The 19,854-nt window shown below is 29.9% G+C and overlaps 1 protein-coding gene across 4 annotated transcripts; it reads right to left on the bottom strand.

Moving 5' to 3' along the window:
* Positions 1–2,843: 2,843 nt before the first annotated feature.
* LOC145183994 (kinesin-like protein KIF19) lies at positions 2,844–18,686 on the bottom strand. 4 transcript variants are annotated; one of them, XM_090094461.1, is made up of 18 exons: positions 18,452–18,686; positions 16,031–16,111; positions 15,729–15,836; positions 8,137–8,224; positions 7,886–8,022; positions 7,589–7,804; positions 7,301–7,408; positions 7,101–7,179; positions 6,840–6,904; positions 6,437–6,692; positions 6,154–6,238; positions 5,941–6,018; positions 5,306–5,787; positions 4,431–4,522; positions 4,251–4,284; positions 4,045–4,156; positions 3,510–3,937; positions 2,844–3,318 (listed from the first exon to the last, which is right to left on the bottom strand). In XM_090094461.1, exons 1-18 carry the CDS (start codon positions 18,524–18,526, stop codon positions 3,047–3,049), a joined length of 2,796 nt encoding a protein of 931 aa, XP_089950587.1. In that variant the 5' UTR covers positions 18,527–18,686; the 3' UTR covers positions 2,844–3,046. The 4 variants fall into 4 exon arrangements, with proteins under 4 accessions (XP_089950587.1, XP_089950588.1, XP_089950586.1 ...); XM_090094462.1 differs by having other exon boundaries at positions 16,031–16,107; positions 18,452–18,541; XM_090094460.1 differs by lacking the exon at positions 18,452–18,686 and adding an exon at positions 16,204–17,399.
* Positions 18,687–19,854: the final 1,168 nt, after the last annotated feature.

The following is a 19,854-nucleotide window of genomic DNA, read 5'->3' on the forward strand; positions in this document are numbered from 1 at the left end:
AAAATCATACTTCATCACTTCATAAATTTCTTTATGTGGGAAGTTGTAATTTGTTTCATTATGTGAAAAATTAGTAAATTTTCATTTTGTGAAAAGTTGTCTTGAGGTACCCTCCATACACATGTCCGGTTTCACACAATCATACCTCATTTACAAATAACTGTTTAAGTAAAAATATTTTAAGAATATGAAAAAAAAATTTTTTTAAATAAGTATTGTAAAGTAAATTTGATCACAAATTAGTAAAATTATGATGATACGTAGTTCTTCTGATAGTACTAAACCATATTTCACACTCCCAACCGATTGCTCTGGTGCATTGGGACAGATATTTTGCACAAGGCACAGCTTTATTGAAACAAGTATTTTTATGGTACTTAAGATTAAATAACTTCTTTAGTTTCAGTTATACGTAAAGTGTCCGGGGCTTGCTGCCTCTCCCCTAAAAAAACTTATTTTTTAAAGGATAATTATTCAGCTTTTAAGTTAACTTAAATTTTTTAGTGCATTACAAAAAAAAAAAACCCACACACAAAAGTTTCGAGTTATTATATAAAAAGTTATAAAAAAGCAAATATAGTATGCATTGGCTTTGCTTTGGTAGCGATAACTCTAACAAATTTAGTGGCCCCTTTTGGTAGCAACACAAATCTAACTTAATCAAAAGCTTCAAGTGGTCAATTGGTCAAATTTGATGGTTTGCTATTGGAGTGTCAATCTACAATTAAAAATTTTGATTGGATTGAGATCTGACGATCAAGGATATCAAAGCATCAAACTGATTACATACACATAGATTCTTATTGAAGTTGTACAGTTTTTTAAAATAAGTCTTTCTTTGCTTTCCTTACTTTATATATAAAAAAAAGTAAACTTTTCTTGCATATTATTGCGCAATTCATAAGTGAGGTTAAGATCTTGATAATGTATATAATACAACATATCTTCTTCTTTCATTAAAACTGCTTCTTCTCTGTAAATAAATTTGCACCTTCTCTGAAGTTAATGCAGTTTGAAGCGACAGTTAGGGTTTAAAATTTTTAAAAGCAGGCTAAAAGTATTAAGCTGGTAGGCAAAATCTAATTTGTTAGTGAAGTGAAATGCATTAAACTCATTTTAGCAAGTTAAGTCTCAATATTGTCTTGGTTTAAAAATTTAAAAATAGAATTCTTTAAAAAATAGAAGATTTTAAATGTAGAATTCTTGCAATACTCTACGTCCAAGTGTAAATCAAATTTTATTTAATTTCTCTACCATTTTCTGCAAAATCTCAAACTGATCTCATTTCCAAATTAAACCAATAGATTTTCAGTTTGTAAATTATTGATTTACTAAGGTTATGTAAAACTCTGCATGGTCTTATATAAAATTAACAAAAAAAAAAACATTTTATTGTCAAACGATTACAGTTTGACAATATCACCATTGCTATAATTTTCTAACTTGAACAAACCAATAGTTTTTCGATTAAGTTTTCTTTAATTTCTTTTCCCAATTTAAAATAAATTTTAGTTTATATTATTTTAAGTACGTGATGTAACAATAGCTGCATTGAAAGCAGATCATAACTAAAAAAAAAGAAAAATAATTTGTTAGCATCACAAGCTTTAAACACAGGGATGAAGTTGCTGAACTGAAAGTTAAAATTAGATGTAAAAAAGTAGTTATAATTTTTTTACTTTTCATCAGGTGTTATAGAAATGAAGATACTGTGATTGTTGTTGCTTCAATCGAAGAAGATCATCTAACTTTTAAAGCACAGAGTAGACCTATATCGTAAAGCGAGTTCTCTTGGACTGCATGCTATTGGTGAAAATCAAGAAATTGATCTCAGAAGACAGAATGACAAACAAAATAATGTTGTCAATAAGATTCTTAAAATTTGAAAATTAAAAGAAGAAATTGAGTAGAAACCTAATCTAAGTCAAAATAGGTATATCTTGTTTCTGTTCTTAAAGTTGAGGTCTGAAGTCTTACAGTTAACTTTTGTAAGATTTTGGCAGTGTTCATAGAGCAATAAAAATCGAAGCAAAAAATCTACTTTATAAATACGACCTCTCGATCTGATAGGAAAGAAAGAAATTTAACTTTAGACATAAGCAGGTTTATGAAAGAGAAAATTTTAAAAAATACCTTCGTTGAATTTAAGTTTTTGTAACGAATGTTTTAACTAACATTTTTTTTCTTTCTGATTATTTTTTTTATTATTATATTTCCAATTTTTATGCAAAAAAATTGATTTTCAAAAAAATTGGTCGTTGTAACTTTTTTGGTGGACTTTTTTAGTTGCAATTAAAAGTTTTGTTTATGAAAAAGAAGAAAGCAATCTTTTGATGAAGCCAAATGATTTTAAAGATTTAAAACTATTTTTTCGAAAATTAGTCAATTAGCTAACTAACTTCCATAACTTTTGTCCACGTGACAAATTCTCAAGATGGCTAATCACTAAGACGTTATAAACTCATAGTTGCGAGGATGTTATATAATTAATAATTAGAATACGAACTTTCGAATGAAGCCACTATCACAGGCAATGTCAAAATATATTTATCACAGGTAAAATCAAAACATATTTAAAGTTTTGAACGGTTGAACGGATGTGTTGAGAAATTCAAATAAATTCTCAAAATTTTATTGTGAAATTGTTTTAAAACAATGGGTATTCTGCAGTTAGTCATGAAGAAGATGCTTAAGATTATGTACAGCTAATCATAAAGAAGATGCATTTGTGAATTGTTTTAGAAAGATTTGATTTATTGCCATTGGACTCGAAGAGTTAACAGTTTAGCGAGCACTAACTGAAACTAGATAAGAAACACAGTTTAAATATAATAAAATAGATATTTAGAAAAGCACTTGTTTCAAAAAAATAAAATTGCATCTCGTCGTTATGAACACATATTTTGTATGCGATGTCATAATGGTTATGTCGTTATGGACACATATTTTGTATCCGATGTCCTTTACTTATGATTCTTTTTATCAAATTAACGATATTTTCGAAAAGCTTCGTTCATTCATGACGGCACCTTTACATATGCTGAACCTATATTCTACCGAACCCCGGCAATGTCGTTTTCGGAGCAAACGAAGTTCCGTTTACAGCTAGACTCCCATTGGTTCCTTTTCCACTCGTGTAAATATTCGAATTTAGTTTATATGGTGTAAAAGCAGGTTTATTCAATCGACCCTGCGTCAAAGCAGGAGGGTTCCTCTGGTGCAGCTTTAAATATCTAAAATCTGTATTTCTCTCTTCTCTATTTGAAAGACCGTAAGAACGATTGTTTCCCAGAGCTAGCGTTTCCAACCCAGGGTCGCCTTAAAATAAAATCATCATTAAAAATTTAGCTAACAGGTTAAGCTTTTCAACAGAAATTAAATTATTTAAGCAGAGAAAAGATAACAAATCAGTGCGCAAATTCAACGATTATAGGTTACAGGGAGACTTTTTATTAACATTTAAAAAGAGTAAAGAAAAAAAAAAACTTGTTTCAAATAAAATTTTTTACTTCCGATGTTGTACTTTCTGTTGAAATTATTGTTCCAATTGGCTTTTTTCGCTTTTAAAGAAATTTCTTCCAACCTACTTGCATTAAATCTATCAACTGTGATTTCTGCAGAAGCAGATCTTTTTCTTTCGAGCATTTGTCGAGTGTCCAGCGACAACACACTACCGGCATCTTCGTTATAAGTTCGGCCTGGATTCAAGTCGGCTATTTTTTTATTAGACACTGCCAGACGTGCGTTGTTTTCTAGAGCGGCTTGTATTAGGTTTTTTTGCGTCAGCGTACTAGTTAATTTTCTTCTCGCATTTGAAGAAGCTTCAGGCAATGAAGCTAATTTTTTATTTTGTACTCGATACGTAATCGAAGAATTATCTGATGCTACCGAAGTTACCGATATCCGATTGTCTCTACTCATTCTTGTATCTGAATCACTAAATAGAAAAAAATTTCAATCGTCGAAGAGAGAGAGAGAAAAAAAAAAAGAAAGAAAGAAAAGAAAAAAGAGCTTAATAAAACAAAGAAACCGAAAATAACTTGCTTGATTTCCAGATCAGATATGTCGGGGTCAAGCCACCTTTTGCTTTTATATTCTCCTTGTGCGAAAACAGTTGCTTTAGTAGGAGCTGGGTTCAGTAATGGCAACTTAAACTCTAAAATAAAAATCAAAGAAATCAACTTTCATTAAAATCTTTCGTGTCTTTTTACATTTTTCTCTCCGCTGTTTATAAAAATTAAATTCTTTACCATTATTTTGTCGCATCCCTAGTCGTCCAACATCCTAAATAAAAAAAAAAGGCCTCCTGAATTTTTTCAACTTATCAAATCTCGGGTATAAAACAAAAACGTAAAAAGTAAAGTTCTAATAAGTAAAATTTAAAAAAAAATATTGATGACATGCCTAATAAATGTCAATGAAATTATTACCATCATGATGTCCACGTCCATGTCTTTAGAAATTTCTTGTTTGTAAATTTCATACAAGGTGTCCAGGTTTAAAGGATACTTGATGTTATTTTCTATAAAAAATTTTACAGTATAAAACTTAACATTACAACTTAAAATAATGATTAGTGTAAGATATTAAAATGCTACTAAAATATTTATGATATAAGTTTTAGAAAAGCAAGAAGCTCTTGTTGCCAATGAGCTACTTTTATAACTAAATAAAGAAAACAAGCAATCAAACTGTGACTTATAAAGCCAACCAAATGGAACTAGTCATGCGGCTAATAAAACCAAACAAACAATCCATTAAACAAAAAAATACAATTAATCAACTAACTATCAAGGTTTCATCAGGAGAAAAAAATGGAATAAAAGAGAAAAAATACTTGCATTAAGCAAGGTCAGTAACATTTTTGTTTATTTTTTTAACTAACTGACTCAAAGTACAACAAAACCATATTTATGCAGCAGGATTTGTCTTTAGCAAAGTGGTTATCATAGTTATACAGCTATTCTTGCACTATCATTAAATTTTTAAAGAAGGCTTTTGCACTAGATTCTATTAAAAACTTCTGAAATTTGGTGGTTTTATATCTTTATCCTCTTATTTTGAAAGTAATTAATCAAATATCATAATACCAAAAACTGCCATTCAAATCGACAGGAGATTGTTTTGGTCATATCTTTAACAATATTATAGAATTAAATTTAATAATAGGAATTGCTTATCTACCTGAAAAATTTTACCTCAATAAAATTGTATGAAGCAGCAAGCTTTAAAAAATTGATTATTCAAACTTTTGTTTTATGAGAAATTTAAACCAAGTGGTTAAAGTGGTAAAGGAACCAAATACCTTTTATGATATTCTTTTGCAGCTCAATAATCTCCTGCACCATGTTTTGCCGCATTACTTCTCTCTGTTTTTTTAAATCTTTTTGCTCTAGCAAATACTCTTGCATTAGTTTAATGGATTGAAACTCTATATTTGTTATTTCAAACTCATGAAGCTTACATAACATATTCAAAACTTCTCTATGCTCTTCATTTGTAATTTTTTTTTGGCAAGATTCTTCTAAAAATGCAAGTTCTTTTTTTTGCTCATCAAGTTTTTCTAAGAGTTGCTTTTTCCTAATTTCTAACTCTATCTGAAATTTTTTATTATTTTGCAGTTCTTCTCGAGCAATAGTCACATCAGCAGGTTCTCTAGTATTCTGTTGATACCTACTAAGCTCCTTTAAGTGGAATGCCCCAATATGATTTTTAGAGGAACGTGAATAGTTGTCATTTTTTCCTTTCCTTTCATGTATTAAATGCCTTGCTTGTTCATGTTCCCATCTAAAAATATTTGAATAACAGAAATTTTAATTATCTATAAGAGTATTTTTTATCACAGAATTATTTATCTCAACCATAATAACTTTTTAAATGCTAAATCTAAATCTGAAGGCATCAACTGTCTTCAAATTTTTATATACTTAAGTAACTCACTCATCAATGATTAAAAGTTGTCTTTGATATTCAACAAGATATTGTATGCAAGACATTTCCAAGTCAATTATTTCTTTTCTAAAAAATAATAATTAAATTAAATACAAGTTTAAGGACTTTTTACAACATCTTTAAAGTATGTAGACAAAAGATGAAGTACAGCCGCCATTTTAATGTGAGTAATGTGTAATTTTTTGCAGGAGCGAAACTTACTTGAGCTCAAGTTGTTCTTGAAAACATAACTTTAATTCTTCTTTTAACTTTTCTTTGATGTCTGCACTTTTACTTCGTGTAGCACCTTAAAAAGATGAGCTTAAAAATATTTATACTACTAGTTTTGATAAACAAAATTACCAAACTAACAAATTACTAAAACTTTCAATTTCCCTTTTTTTTATATATAAAAAAAAAAAAAAAAAAAAAAAAAAAATCAGTTACTAAAATTTTCCATTTACATTTTCTCACTTTCCAAAGTTAAAATAGCATTGTAATTTACCTGCAGATTTTTGATTTGAAGCTGATTTAATAACGATTTGTGCTTTTAATCTGATGAGTTCTTCTTTTAATTCAGTAATGATGGACTGATACTGGGCCACATGGTAATTTACATTATATTGATTGACTTTTGGTTTTACTTTAATGCATTTTGCTCGATCAGCATATGATAAGGTATTCCTTGTTTCTTCAAAGTTTTTATCCACTGGACTTACATGAGTTATCATTACTGTCTTACAATTTCCTCCAAGTGAATCCTAATGAAAAAATAAAAAGTAAATCCTAGTGAATCTTTATAAAAAGTTTCACAAATAATTGTTAGGTTTATAGCCACATATAATAACAGATTTGTAAGGTGTTTAAAAATCCTTATTCAATTATAAATTATTTTATGTGAATAACACCTTCAACAAGCGTGTTAGTTTACTGTCTCTGTAGTTTATATACATGCCTTTTCCACCTTTTTCACCTAAAAGAAAATATTTTTTTAAAAGTTTTTCTTAAGAGTTTTACTTAATATAAGCTTAAGTTCTGTAGATATATCATTAGGATATATTTTTAAATTTGCTAATGTTATGCAATTTTCTAATTCTCAATATTAAAAAGAATCAAAAAGCAAGTTTTGCAAGTAGTAACTTGAAAATATATGAAAAGAACAATCATACTGAGTGCATTGATGCAATTACCCAAAGCCAACAGTGATCTATTAATATGAGCTCCTTCAATAAGTCTTTTACCAGTATTCTAGTGAATATAAATAATACAATTACTGTAACTGAAATAAATCTATAAATGAATCAAAAATTAAATAAGTTTAGTTTATCTTTATGTAAAAAAAATATGTAAAAGCAAACTAAAACAACACCTGAGTATCAGCTGCTCTTTCTGAACCAGCCAAGTCAATCATGAACAGTTTACCAATTTTTAATTCATTGTTTATATCATGTATGCGACTTTGCTGCTCTACAGTCACCTAGTAAATCAAAAGTACTGGCAAAATACTAAACAAAAATTATTGACAAAGCATTTATAAAAATTATTAATTAAGATGATTAAAACTTGTAAAACCTGGGATTTTGAAAAAATCTTCTGTAATAAGAAATAATAGTTGTGTTGCACTACAAGAGATTTTAGTTTTATACCCACATTTTACCTGCAATATTGCATGGGATCTAGATGAGGTTGTGTTAACAGCTGTTGGCTCACACATGCGTTGCTGATTACCACGTGAAAGCATCTCCATTACTTGTGAAGTATTAAGAACTTCATACTCTGTAAGGCCAGCAACTTGAACACCTTTGCTATTTTCTCTGAGATCTAGATAGTCTGATGATGGGTTTAAAAGATCACGTATCATTTCATTGTAAAGCTAAAAAAATGATTTTTTTTTAATAGAAAACTATTTGAGAGTTGCAGAAGATCAATATCAAATGTAAAACAACATAAATACCTCAAGATAGGACAGCTTTACTTTATACTTTTGATCATGCCTTGTATGGTCAATTTGCTTATATAAATCGTTAAGAGTGAGCACCATAATGCCAGGAGAATAATCTGTTCCAAGCATTGTAAATGTTTTACCAGTTCCTAGGACATTTTAAATTAGATTGTACAAAAATACTTGTGTGAAAATAAACAAAATTAGAACTATATCATGCCATAATATACAAACACTTTATTTAACCTAACATTAACTTTTACCTGTAGGTCCATAAGCAAAAATGGTAGCATTATATCCTTCTAGTACAGATTCAATCAATGGTTTTGCAGTGCGATTATAAACTTCAACCTTAGATATTAAATAAAAATCTTTTACTGTTTTTTCTTGCAAAAATTTTTGTTAAAAGCTTTTAACAATTAAAAGTATTATATTTTAGAAATATTTTCATTCACTTATATAGAGGAGAGTGGTAAGAAGTGGGACAGCTTATTTTTATGTGATATTTGAACCAAATTTATGTGTACCAAAATGAAGAAACATACTTTTATCAGAGTTCCACATTTTACTTCATTTTGATCTGTACTAATTATCAGATTCGTCTGGATTGAAAAGTTACCAAAAAAAAACATCATTTTGCATCTTTACTATCAACTATCATTACTTTTACTTTGATATTGATTAGCTTATTGTTAAGATAAGTTTTGTTTATTCATTTATGAATGTAATAAGATAATTAGTTTTTGATTTGTGGTCAAAGCAAGAAATTTATAACACACTGGCTGCAGTAAAAAGTGGAACACGCTAAAAATAGTTAAGCTACAACCAGATAAAAAACATGTTGATCCTTAATTTCTTCGTGTCAATTTTTAGTCTTTTTTCTATGGCTGTCCCACTTCTTCCCTGACTTTTCCACTTCTCCCTTTGGCTATCCCACCTCTCACCACTAAATATGAGATGCTTGTTTTGTAAATTATTACAATAAAGTATGTCATAAGGGTTAACTTAAACATATAACCATTAAGAGTAAAATGCTTAATTTATTGGAGGAGTTTGGGATTATTTCTAGATTAATGGAAGGGAGAAAGTGCAATTTTTGTTGATATGCAAATCCCTTGTTGCCACTTTCCTCTACACAGAACTATCAAAAAAAAATTATAGATTAACATATAAAAACATTATGTAAAATGTTTTTGCCAAACTTTTTTCACCTAAAAAAGGATGCATGGAATAATATTTTGGAGACATCTTATTATATCAATTCATTAAGCAGTAATTTATCAAATGGACAAAAAGCTCTATTAACTGAAAAAATATTGGGAAAACCAACTCTAAACATATGGCCCATGTACTGATAATACAGCTATTTACGAAAGTTTAAACGATTGCAGAATTTTTATCAAGTATGTTTGGTTTTTGTTTAATAAAGAAAAACTGTAAAATGATATCAACTTATTTTTTTTTATTTATTAAAGAAAAAGTAATTAGCTTTAAAATGAATATGAACACATTATAAAAATTTTGATATTTAGTTAGAAAAAAGCTATTACAAAAAATCTTATAGGAAGAATAAGAAGCACAAAAGTTTAAATGAATTGCAACATTTGAACAAAAAATGAAAAAAAAAGCAAAATTAATATTTGAAGTGTCCTCCTTTGTTTTTATAGCAAAGATAAACTCGTTTATGCATTGATTCAACTAATTTCATGCACATCAGTACTCATTCAAAAGTTGCTTTAAATGCTGAGTTGATTGAATTTCATGGCATGTCAGTTGATTGTCGATTCAAGACCAAATATTTTTGATTGAGTTGAGATCTGGTGATCTAGGGCACCAGGGCATCACATTGAACTTTTTTTTCAAAAAATATTCTTTGATTGAGTGTGCTGTATGAGCTGAAGCCCCGTCTTGTTGAAAGATGAATTGCTTGCTTCTGCCATACAAGTGTCTGATTGATGGAACTAAACACGTTTCCAATGTGTTCTTGTAGGTGTATTGATTAATTCGGCCTTCATACAGCTCACAGAAGCCTATACCTTTGTGAGAAAAACATCACCAGATGCTAACCGAACCTCCATCGCCTTGTCGACGATGTTGCAAAAACCTGTCTGAATATTTCTTAGTTGCAAATCTTTTGACATAGATTCTTCCCTTGCGGTTTACAACTTGAAAGTTAGCTTCATCACTGCAAATAACTTTTGCCCACTGTTCTACAGACCAGTCCAGCCTTTCTTTGGACCACACTCGTCGTTTATGTTTATCCGTGATTGAAAGAATAGGTTTTTTAGCAGCTATGTACGTTCCAATACCTTTGTCCGATAATGTTCGTCTCACGAGCTCTCTGCTAACTTTTGGATTATTTTTTGACTCATTGAAGATTTGTGCTAGCTTTTTGTAGCTGAGTCTGGGGTTTTCTCTGCTCATTCTGAATATACCATTTTTGTCACGGTTGCTGAGTTTGGATGGTCTCCCAGTACGCGGCATGTCGGAGACGTCCTTGGTAATTTCCTAGATTTTGATGGTTTTTCTAACGCAATATTCAGAAATGTTAAGTATTTTGCCTGTTTGAACGTTTGTGTGATTTTTTGTCCGCGCCATACCAATAATCTGCCATTTGATGTCACTAGAAACTGATTTTCGACCCATTTGCACGCAATGGAAACTAATTTGAAATTCACAATATTTTAAGTTGATTTTTAATGAATTAAAAGCTCCCTGATGATGCTGTGATGAATTTTTTGATTGAAAAACTACTTAATTATTTGCTAATTAATTAATAAATTCGCTGTGAAAAAAAATTTCGCAGCGGATTTATTAATTAATTAGCAAATAATTGATCCTAAATAAAATCGTTTAAACTTTTGTGAAACCTCTTAATTTGTATCACCTACCTTTTAATGAAATTTCTGAGTAAACGGTAATGAGACAAAACCTACTTTTTTTTATTCTATTAACAAATAACCTATTTACCAATTTGGAAAAATAACTATTTTGATATCTGTTTCCGTTAGATTTTTATTCAAGAAAAACCGAAGATTAGATTTGAAAATTCTGCAGTCGTTTAAACTTTCGTGAATAGCTGTATTGTAAAACAATTTTCATAGATGGTAATCGGGTCACTGGAACTATTTCAATTCTTTTTCTGATAAGTAAAACTTCACAACGAGACATTTTTATCAAGCTTTTGCTAGTTGACATTATTAAATTAAATCAAACTCAAAAAAGAAACAAGTGTTATTAAAAGAACTCTTATGAAATTTTTAAATTTTTATGTGACCCTGGCCCCAACCATATGTACACAAACTTTTTTATATTTGGACTGATAAGTCAAACCATAGGAGAGAGAGTTTTTGGAATCTACGAAATCATCTAAGTATAATCCGCTTTTAGATGTCTCTAACTCCAACTTAGAGAAAATCTAGTTCACTCTCATCTCATCTGATTTGCATCTTGATGGAAAAATTTGGGACCATCTTTGAACTTTGTTTGGTAACAGGGAGTTAAACTGTTCTTGATCAGTGAAATCAACGTCTTTGTGTTGGTTTTTGCACGCGACGTTTTTAAAACAGAGAATAATTAACGAGGGGCGGGTTTAGAGTAAGCCTTGTGAAAAGTAATTTTGTCTAAAATATTCCGATTTAAATGATTGATAAGAAAGTAAGCGGAAGTAAAATGCTTTTTAATATTTATAACTATGACCAGTTCAGCCGAACTTTAGCATTTGCAGGGGGTAAGCAAATATATAAACTCTTTTAAAAAACAATAAAACGCACTACAGCACAAATGTTCTTGTCTTAATTCGTTTATCTGGCTGTCGAGTTTCACAGAAAATCTCCAAGGGCTATAAAAGATCTGTTCTTCTTTTATGATCTGCTTCTAATTTAAATCAAAATTTAGTCGATATTAGGCGGCTGGTTGTATGGGAGTCAGTATCATCAAATCCAATTTTAAATGTCTATGATAATATTGCCGTCTGACAGTTTTGCAAGAATATTTTTTTAAAAGGAGGCGAGCCTGTTTTAAATTGTTTTTGACACGGCGAACGATTTAACTTTATTGGGTATCAGATGGTTGTTAGAAAATGGTTCTAAAGAAAATTTAAGAATAATTTGAAAGTTTCTAAAATACCTATTTCTAAAATTTCTAAAAATTAAAAACCATTATATTTCGAGCCGGCAAAGATTCACGTTCAACTACTTTTTTTTGAAAGTCATGAAAGTTTGAAAATTTATCAAGTAAAACTTATGTGTTGAACATAATATTCCAAAAGTGTGAAAATTGGTGTAACAAAATAATAAATTACCCATGTGTAATAAATTTAATCCCCTCTCAATAAATAAATTCGGTGGCCGAGCACAACTAAAATCTACCGATCCGCAATGTCTACAGAAAATAACTAGGGATTGCAATCCCGCACACTTTTCAATCCCGCGGGATCCGCGCGGAATTTTTTAATTTTTGTGCGGATCCCGCGGGATCCCGCGCGGGATTAGAAGGTTTCTTATGCACATTATAAAAGGCAAAATGATAATTGTATTTTTCTTTCAAGTATTTCAGAAAAAATATACTCAACTTATGAAATTGATAAAATAAGGTAAATAAAGCCAAAAAACACAATTCATTTGTAAATCAATATAATTCTTAACATTTAATGAACAAAAAGACAAGCCAAAGTACATAGGACATCTTTTAGCTTTACGTAGAACGTCTATTAGCTTTATTTTTTTTTTTAAATATCAAAATGAGAAAATCATTGTAAGAAATGCGCTCTTAAGAAACAGACCCTACTTAAGGTATCATCACTTAATCTATTCCTCAAAGGACTGCATATGTAACCAGCTGCTGAAAAAGCTCGCTCGGCCTCTCGCTTGTTGGTGGTATGGTCATCAAGTAACTATGCGCTATATCTTGAAGCTTGCCTCTTACTCCATTACTTTTATAGGCAGACATTTCCGGCTTCAATAATTTATCAAAGTCTAAAGAATCTAAATTTGGTCTCTCCTTTACATTTTCTGTCCAGCTTTTCTTGTCTTTCTGTGTTTGATTTTCCAATTCTTTTTTCAGCGATAGAATTGTAGGAGTAAGTATTTGGGAACTGTTAATAAAATCTACAGCTTCTTTTTCTTTGAGTTCATTTTCTTCGTCGGATTTTGTAAGTAAACTAGTAGTCCATTTAAATTCTTATTACGACGTTGTGTAAACCTCACACGAAGTGCCGCGGCTAAATCTATGCTCAAAAGTGATGATTGCTTTTGCAATTTATCTAGCAGTTTGTTTCGTTGTTTGTCAAGTTGTTTCCGCCGTGACAAGGTTCGATTCTCTCCTGCATAAAAGTTCGAGACCAAGTTTTAGTGGTGCTAGGGAAATAATTAAGTCATTGATTTGGGACCACTCTTCTTGGGTGAAACGAATTTCTGACCCAATATCAATTAAGGCTTTTTCAATACAATACCAAATACCAATCAGCAGATGGTCGGTCAAAATCATTGTCAAACCATATTCTTTATTTATAACTTCATCATCCTCAGTTTTACCATATTCATCTTCTTCTTTACAATTTTCATATGTAGTAAACGATTCTTCGACTTCTCCGCTGTTTTTCTTGTATAAGATATCAATAACTGCAAGTTGTATTCCATGAGCATAACATAGTTGTTGATAGCAACTAACTTGACGCAATATTCTGCATTACACGATCCATGGATTCGAATCAATCCAAGATTAAAGTGTTTCGCCTCCATATGTAAATTTAAGTTTAAGTATCTCTGACTATTTTGTGATGTCCATTCGTCAAACGTTATTGAAAACTTTTGATTTTGCTTTTTTAGTGATGTGAATTTTTTCATTATATTGACTTTTACAGAATCTGAGAATTTAACTACCATCGATCTTATAGTATTAGGTGAAGTAGGAAGCCGGAAACCACTCTTTGAAAACAAGAACCGTAAATCTGAAGATGTGCAAAAACTATTAAATGTAAAGCCGAACATAGCATGCACTTCGCATTTTCTTTATCACTTTTTTTAAAATATTCCATATAGTTTTAATTTGCGACATGCTTAGTACTTTTGTATTAAAATCTTAATGTAAATAATTTTTAAAGACTTTTTAAAAAGTAGTTTTTAAAAGTATATTTTTTATAATTATGCACGCACGTTTTCAATTTCATGTTTTCAGCATACTCATTAACAAAAATTTCAACATACTCATTAGCGAAAATTTCAACATAATCATTAATTAAACAAAAAAAAATTTGAACGAGTTCGACCAATGTTTTGCTAAATAATTATTTATTTTTGAATGATTTTTTTATATTTATAGCTAAGAAAAATATTTTAATAGCTGAAGATAAATTTTTAAATGGATTTGTTTCGCAAATACATTAAACACTTTTAATTTGATATTTTTTTTGTCTTTTTAGTTTAAAAGAATTGACCTTTTTTGTTTAAAAGCAATAGTTTCAAAATCCCGCCAATCCCGCGGATCCCGCAGTAGTTTTTGCGGGATCTCGCATGCCTTAAATTTATGCAGGATTGCAATCCCTAAAAATAACTAGACTGCACTAAAGTTTTTAGTCAAGCTGTTTCCTCAGCGCATTCCTTGTTTAGTTAAAGACATGTACCAACCAAGATGTTTCACTACTTCTGAGCATTGATATCGCTTTTAATAACATTAAAGTTCCCATACAACAGATTTTTCTTAATAAATATTATGAGGTATAGATGGCTGTAACGTAAGGAAACAGCAGTAAAGGAATAATTAAAGCAGCTAGAGGATTAATTAAAGTAGGTAGGGAGTAGATAGCGAATGTTCCAGAAGTTAACTTGATTACATAAAATAAAGTATAGATAAACAAAATCTAAGTTAATTTTTTCAGGTGTTTTTCTAAGAAGATCTTTGTGTAATTTTGTTTTTTTCAAGTGGTGCGTATTGAGAAGATCGTTTTTTTATAGGCACAAATTTTTGATTGACTTGTTTTAAAAAATTGTCAATGAATAAAAACATTTAACTGTTCGAGTGTTTAGAAAAGAAGTTTATAGCAATGGCACTTTGGGACAGTAGTTAGTATTAGGGTCATTAAATTTCAGTATTAAAAAATAGGGCATAGGATATAAATAGGATATAAAAATAGGATCAAAGAATGCACCAGTAAATTAATTTGCTTTAACAGCATATAGTTATCTTAGTATTAAAATGATTAAAAATCTTAAAAGACAAATTTCTATTACAGAAAATGTTGGTATCAAAGCTCGTCAAAAAAGAATTAAGAATAGAGAGGCAAAAGCGAGACGAAGACAAAAGTTGAGAAACACTAGAAAAACATCGGAATGATAAGAAAAAGACTGGAACATGAAGAAAAGAAGTGACAAGAAAAATCAGAAAAACAAGAATAGTTTTTTAAAACAGCAACAATAACGATGACAACAAGAATAATAAAAACAATTATAACAAAAAAAAAAACAAAAAAAAACAAACAAAAAAGCAACAAAAGGAACAATACGATGGAACATCATAAGTGAGAAGAGGAAGAGAATATCTTGTAACTGATTGAAAATAATAGAATTAAGAGCAGTATTTGTATAGTATTTGCATTGTTTAAGAGTATTTGAAACATATATACAATTCAAAACTAACAGCTGAATTTGAAAATTTTCGAGAGAATGAGAGAGGAAAGGTTTTGATTGATGATAATTTTTAAAATCAATTTTTCAATCAGTTAGTCATGATTTTTAAAATCAGCTTAAAATCAAAAAAATTTTACTCAACCTCAAATATCAATCGATGACCCAAAAAAGACAGCAATAATACAACTCCTTTTGTTGACTTTTTTTTAGAAATAGTTTTAAACTGGTACCTGTGTGGTGTTGGGACCAAATACATAATCAAATACGTAAGATTTTCCTCGAGACCGGTTTCCGCGTAGCAATTCATCGTTTTCGAATGGATCTTCCAGGCAGACCATCTAATTGACAAAAAAATATTAGGATTGCTGAAATTTTATTATTAGCTCCGCCTAGCAGTACAATAATGAGGCAGATCTCTTACAAAAGGTTCGCATTTTTCAGTAGTCTAAGTAATTAGCTGTAAACAAAAACTTAAAGAAGTTACGTTAAAAGCAAATCAAAATTCAGATAACTTGTGTGTAACCATACTTACGTTTTCTTCGAGAACAGTAACTATTGTTTTGCATCCATTAGTTATCTCGAATATGCTTGCTGGACGCACGCGAACTGCTACCTTTTAAAATAGAAAAATTAAAGAAATGTTGAAAAAGAGAAATTACAAGCTTAGAACAGAAGAATGCGGAAATAGTATTTGAAGGGTCTTACTTTGATATTTGATTCGATGTTTTCCATTTTAAAGTAATAGTATGTTTCGTTAATGAAGATCTAAAAGTTCATTTGGTTTTTTAGCCAATATGCAACTACCTTAAAAGTAATGCCAAATACACATCTGAAACCCGGAATGCTTTGAATACGAAAGCAGATTTTGGATTTTTAGTCGTGTAGCAACGTTTTAAATAAAATATGCGACAAAATTACATCAAAATGGTTTCCATGACTTTTCTTTTTAATGTTATTGAAAGCCTCAGTTATTAATTCCTGCCATTTAACATGTAACAAGTTACATTCGGTTTTTCAAAGTTCGGCAATACTATCAAGAAAAAAGTACCAGAGATTCAAAAAATTGTTTATTGATGACGTACACGCGCACACATGATTGTAGTTAATAAATCAAATTTTTGAAGCTAAGGAAGTATGGATATTTAACTTTTTTAATGATAAAAATTTAACAAGTTCTGATTATGGTGCAAAGTACCTGCAAGACCTACGGTGTGGACACCCAATCATCAGACTCTGCAGACAGGGTACATTCCAAGTAAAGTAATTCATTTTTGTTATTAGGACCGTAGTTATGTAGACTCTTTGGCATATATTCATTACTTACTAAAGATTCCACAAAGGTTATTAACGCAGTTTTTAGCTGCGCTATTGAGCCAGTTCAATTGCTATTCCATTTTTGGGTGGTCTTTTTTTCTTTTCTGAGGGAGCCATTAGCTCTTTAAAATCACTGATATTTATTTAAGTTTGTTTGATTTTAAATGTATATGCAAGCAGAAAAATTTTTTTTCTCTGAATGCAAGATTTTGCTGGAGGAAGTTTTAAAGTTCAACTACCAGCTTCGAGAACTTCGAGAATCTTAATGATAATTACTAATAGTATTGACTCGTTTGTTCAGAAGGTTTCTTAATGATTGTACTGAATCCCAAGCTGATCTTTACAATCCTACTTTAGGCTCAAGTAGAATAATCACAAATGACTTGTGACTGAAGAAAAAGTGAATTAGTAAAGAAAGTGATTTTATGTAGATTAGATATTGCGTGCATTTGAAAGATTGTTTAAAAACAATATTGTAAATAGCCACCACGACCAAATGTAATCAGGAGATAATGGATCACGTTCAGAGCATGACCTTTCGCCAATCATCTTATGTACATCGCATTTGTTAAACTTGAACTTTTCTCCTACAGAGTGTTTTTAACAAAACTAAAATTGTGATTTTGAATCGGAAATTTTTTTAAGTTGAAAAAACTTTTCATATTTAGCTTGAACTTTAAGACCTCAAACAATCAATTAATACTTAAAGTATATATAAGATTTATTTTTTAAAAATAGTTCTGATGCAAAAAATTTCATTCTTTAGGCTAGTTTGCAAAAGAATCATTAAATTAAGTTCCGGTTTTTATGTGTTAATTTCGGTTTGTATGTGTTTATATAAGTTAAGTAAAGATGCAACAAAAAAAAATAATTTTATTGCGCCTATTGACGTTAACCCTTTCACCCCGATAAGGCCATATGGCAACATATTCTATAAATACAATAAAGATTTTTTGATATCTTTTTACAACTGTTGCCATTAGGAAACATCACCCTAAAAAACGATAACTGTTAAAAAAGGTAGATCTTATTTTATTCAAATATATATTAACTTATTTAAATCTAGGTATAACATTGTTTTAGAAATAAATTTCCTGAAAAACCTGAAATTCTTTTTGAAAATCTAGGCTATTTTAAGCCATTTTTGACCACAACAACTTTAGCCATTTTCAACCACAAATTATCATAAATGACAGTATATTGCCAAATGGCAACGCCCGGGATAAAAGGTCAATTTTTTAGAAAACTTATTAGGTTGAAAGGGTTAATTAAGTAAATATCTATACTACCTTTCTTCTGGTTATGATAGTTAACGTTTAGTTTCATACTTCAAAGCAAATAACATCGTGTTTTTTTGTTTAAATTTGTGTATAATAGTGGTTTTGTTTTTGTATGCCCACGTTTTTCTCCTATACACTTATTTTGACTCACACTCATCTGCTTCGCATCACTGAACCGGTTATGTTAAATATCTTTCATTGAGTTCATAATAATCGTTTGATATCTATTAAGCCTTGTAATACAATATTACGACATGTGTATCGCCCAGGTCTTATTAGAATATAGCATTCTCTATATATCAACATAAAAATGAAAGTTTTAAGTGCATACGTACTAAAGGGTCTTAGAAAGTTCTTACCATAAGATTTTCGGACGTCATGTTTCCTTTCATAGATCTCTTATTCATGTGAAGAAAAACATATGCGCTTGGCATGCATTATTTAAAAGAAGAACGCTACGCGAAAAAGTTGCGTATCGCAAATTAGTAATTACGTGTTCAAACGTTTTTATTCTACAAAATATATAACAAAACGTATCCCTCCCATGTCGACATTATTCCCCACAAGCTGTGAGATTTAGAAAAAGCTTGAACTAAGAAAGATTTAGAAAAAACCCTGAAGAAAGAGCGTCAAAGTGTTTTTGTTTTGGTATTTTTCTGTAGCAACTTAAATTAATAGAATAATTAATGGATATTTTAGAGTCGCTGAATCGCCATATAATGAATGTATTCTGACTGAGAGATCTATAATTTATGATTATTTCAATTAAAATGTTGCTATGAAAGTTGTTTTTTAAAAGAACTTTAGATATAAAATTGGTTTTACTGTAGTCCGCATGAAAAAAGCGATTATTATTAATAACCATCCGTCCTCGTAATCAGTATTTATTAATCTCAAGTCAGGAAAATTTTTCCACTGACAGAAAACTTTTCTGTTTAGAGTAAGCACTATTTAAGGGAAACTTTTCAGGGAGCCTTCCAGAAAAAAGCTTTTGATAAATTGTGCTGACTAAGATTTATCTTTAATCAGAAAAGTAAACCAATAAAACACCATACAAGCTTTCAAAGTATGTAAAACTATTGACTAAAATTCCCTTCTCGTTTTAATTTAATAATTAGTTGTCTCTTTTCTGCACTACAATGCTTTGCATGACCTATAACTTCTATTTATAAAATAAATTTAGGCGATTATTTTATATATTTCATTAAATTAACACTAAAATTAATCTTACCTTTAATTAGTCTTACTAAAACCAAATAAACAAAAAGCTAATATAAATAAATTGATAGGAAACAACAGATATGTTATTTTAACCTACAAATCTAGATATGTTCGTATATAAAATTCGGCACTTCCCTTAAGTAATTTGAACAGTGTTACCAACATTTTTTACTCCCATTTCATTATTTAGTGTAGCGAAACTCCGAGCAAAACTTCTTATTTTTTGACGCCAAAATCGCCATATTGGAAAGCCCCAAAAATTTTAATCCCGTAAGCTTTAAGTTCTGTTTTCCGGCTTATCGCTTTATCGCACATATCAGATTTCAGCGTTCTGGGGCTTTCCAATATGGCGATTTTGGCGTTAATTTTGATATTAGAGATGCGCTATCCAGTTATTATAGAGATCAGTGGTTAGATCTTATCCCGAATATACATGAATTAGGAGTGGATAAATTTGGATTATGGAAGGATTTACTTAACGAAATCATATAAAACTGAAGAAATTAGCAAAAAGAATATGAATAAAGTAAAGGCTACTTTA

Source organism: Hydra viridissima, unplaced genomic scaffold, assembly GCF_058129835.1.
Source record: "Hydra viridissima isolate aposymbiotic clone 2 unplaced genomic scaffold, HvirCarnegie_v1 scaffold_7, whole genome shotgun sequence".
Taxonomy (NCBI): Eukaryota; Metazoa; Cnidaria; class Hydrozoa; order Anthoathecata; family Hydridae; genus Hydra; species Hydra viridissima.

Excerpts from the sequence above, each read along its gene's own strand:
- LOC145183994 (XM_090094461.1), bottom strand. The coding sequence starts at position 18,526 with ATGCCAAGCGCATATGTTTTTCTTCACATGAATAAGAGATCTATGAAA. Across the intron at positions 7,180-7,300 it reads AAAGAGCAGCTGATACTCAG|AATACTGGTAAAAGACTTAT; the intron begins GTGTTGTTTTAG and ends TATATTCACTAG. Across the intron at positions 4,157-4,250 it reads AGGGATGCGACAAAATAATG|AGTTTAAGTTGCCATTACTG; the intron begins GTAAAGAATTTA and ends TTTTTATTTTAG.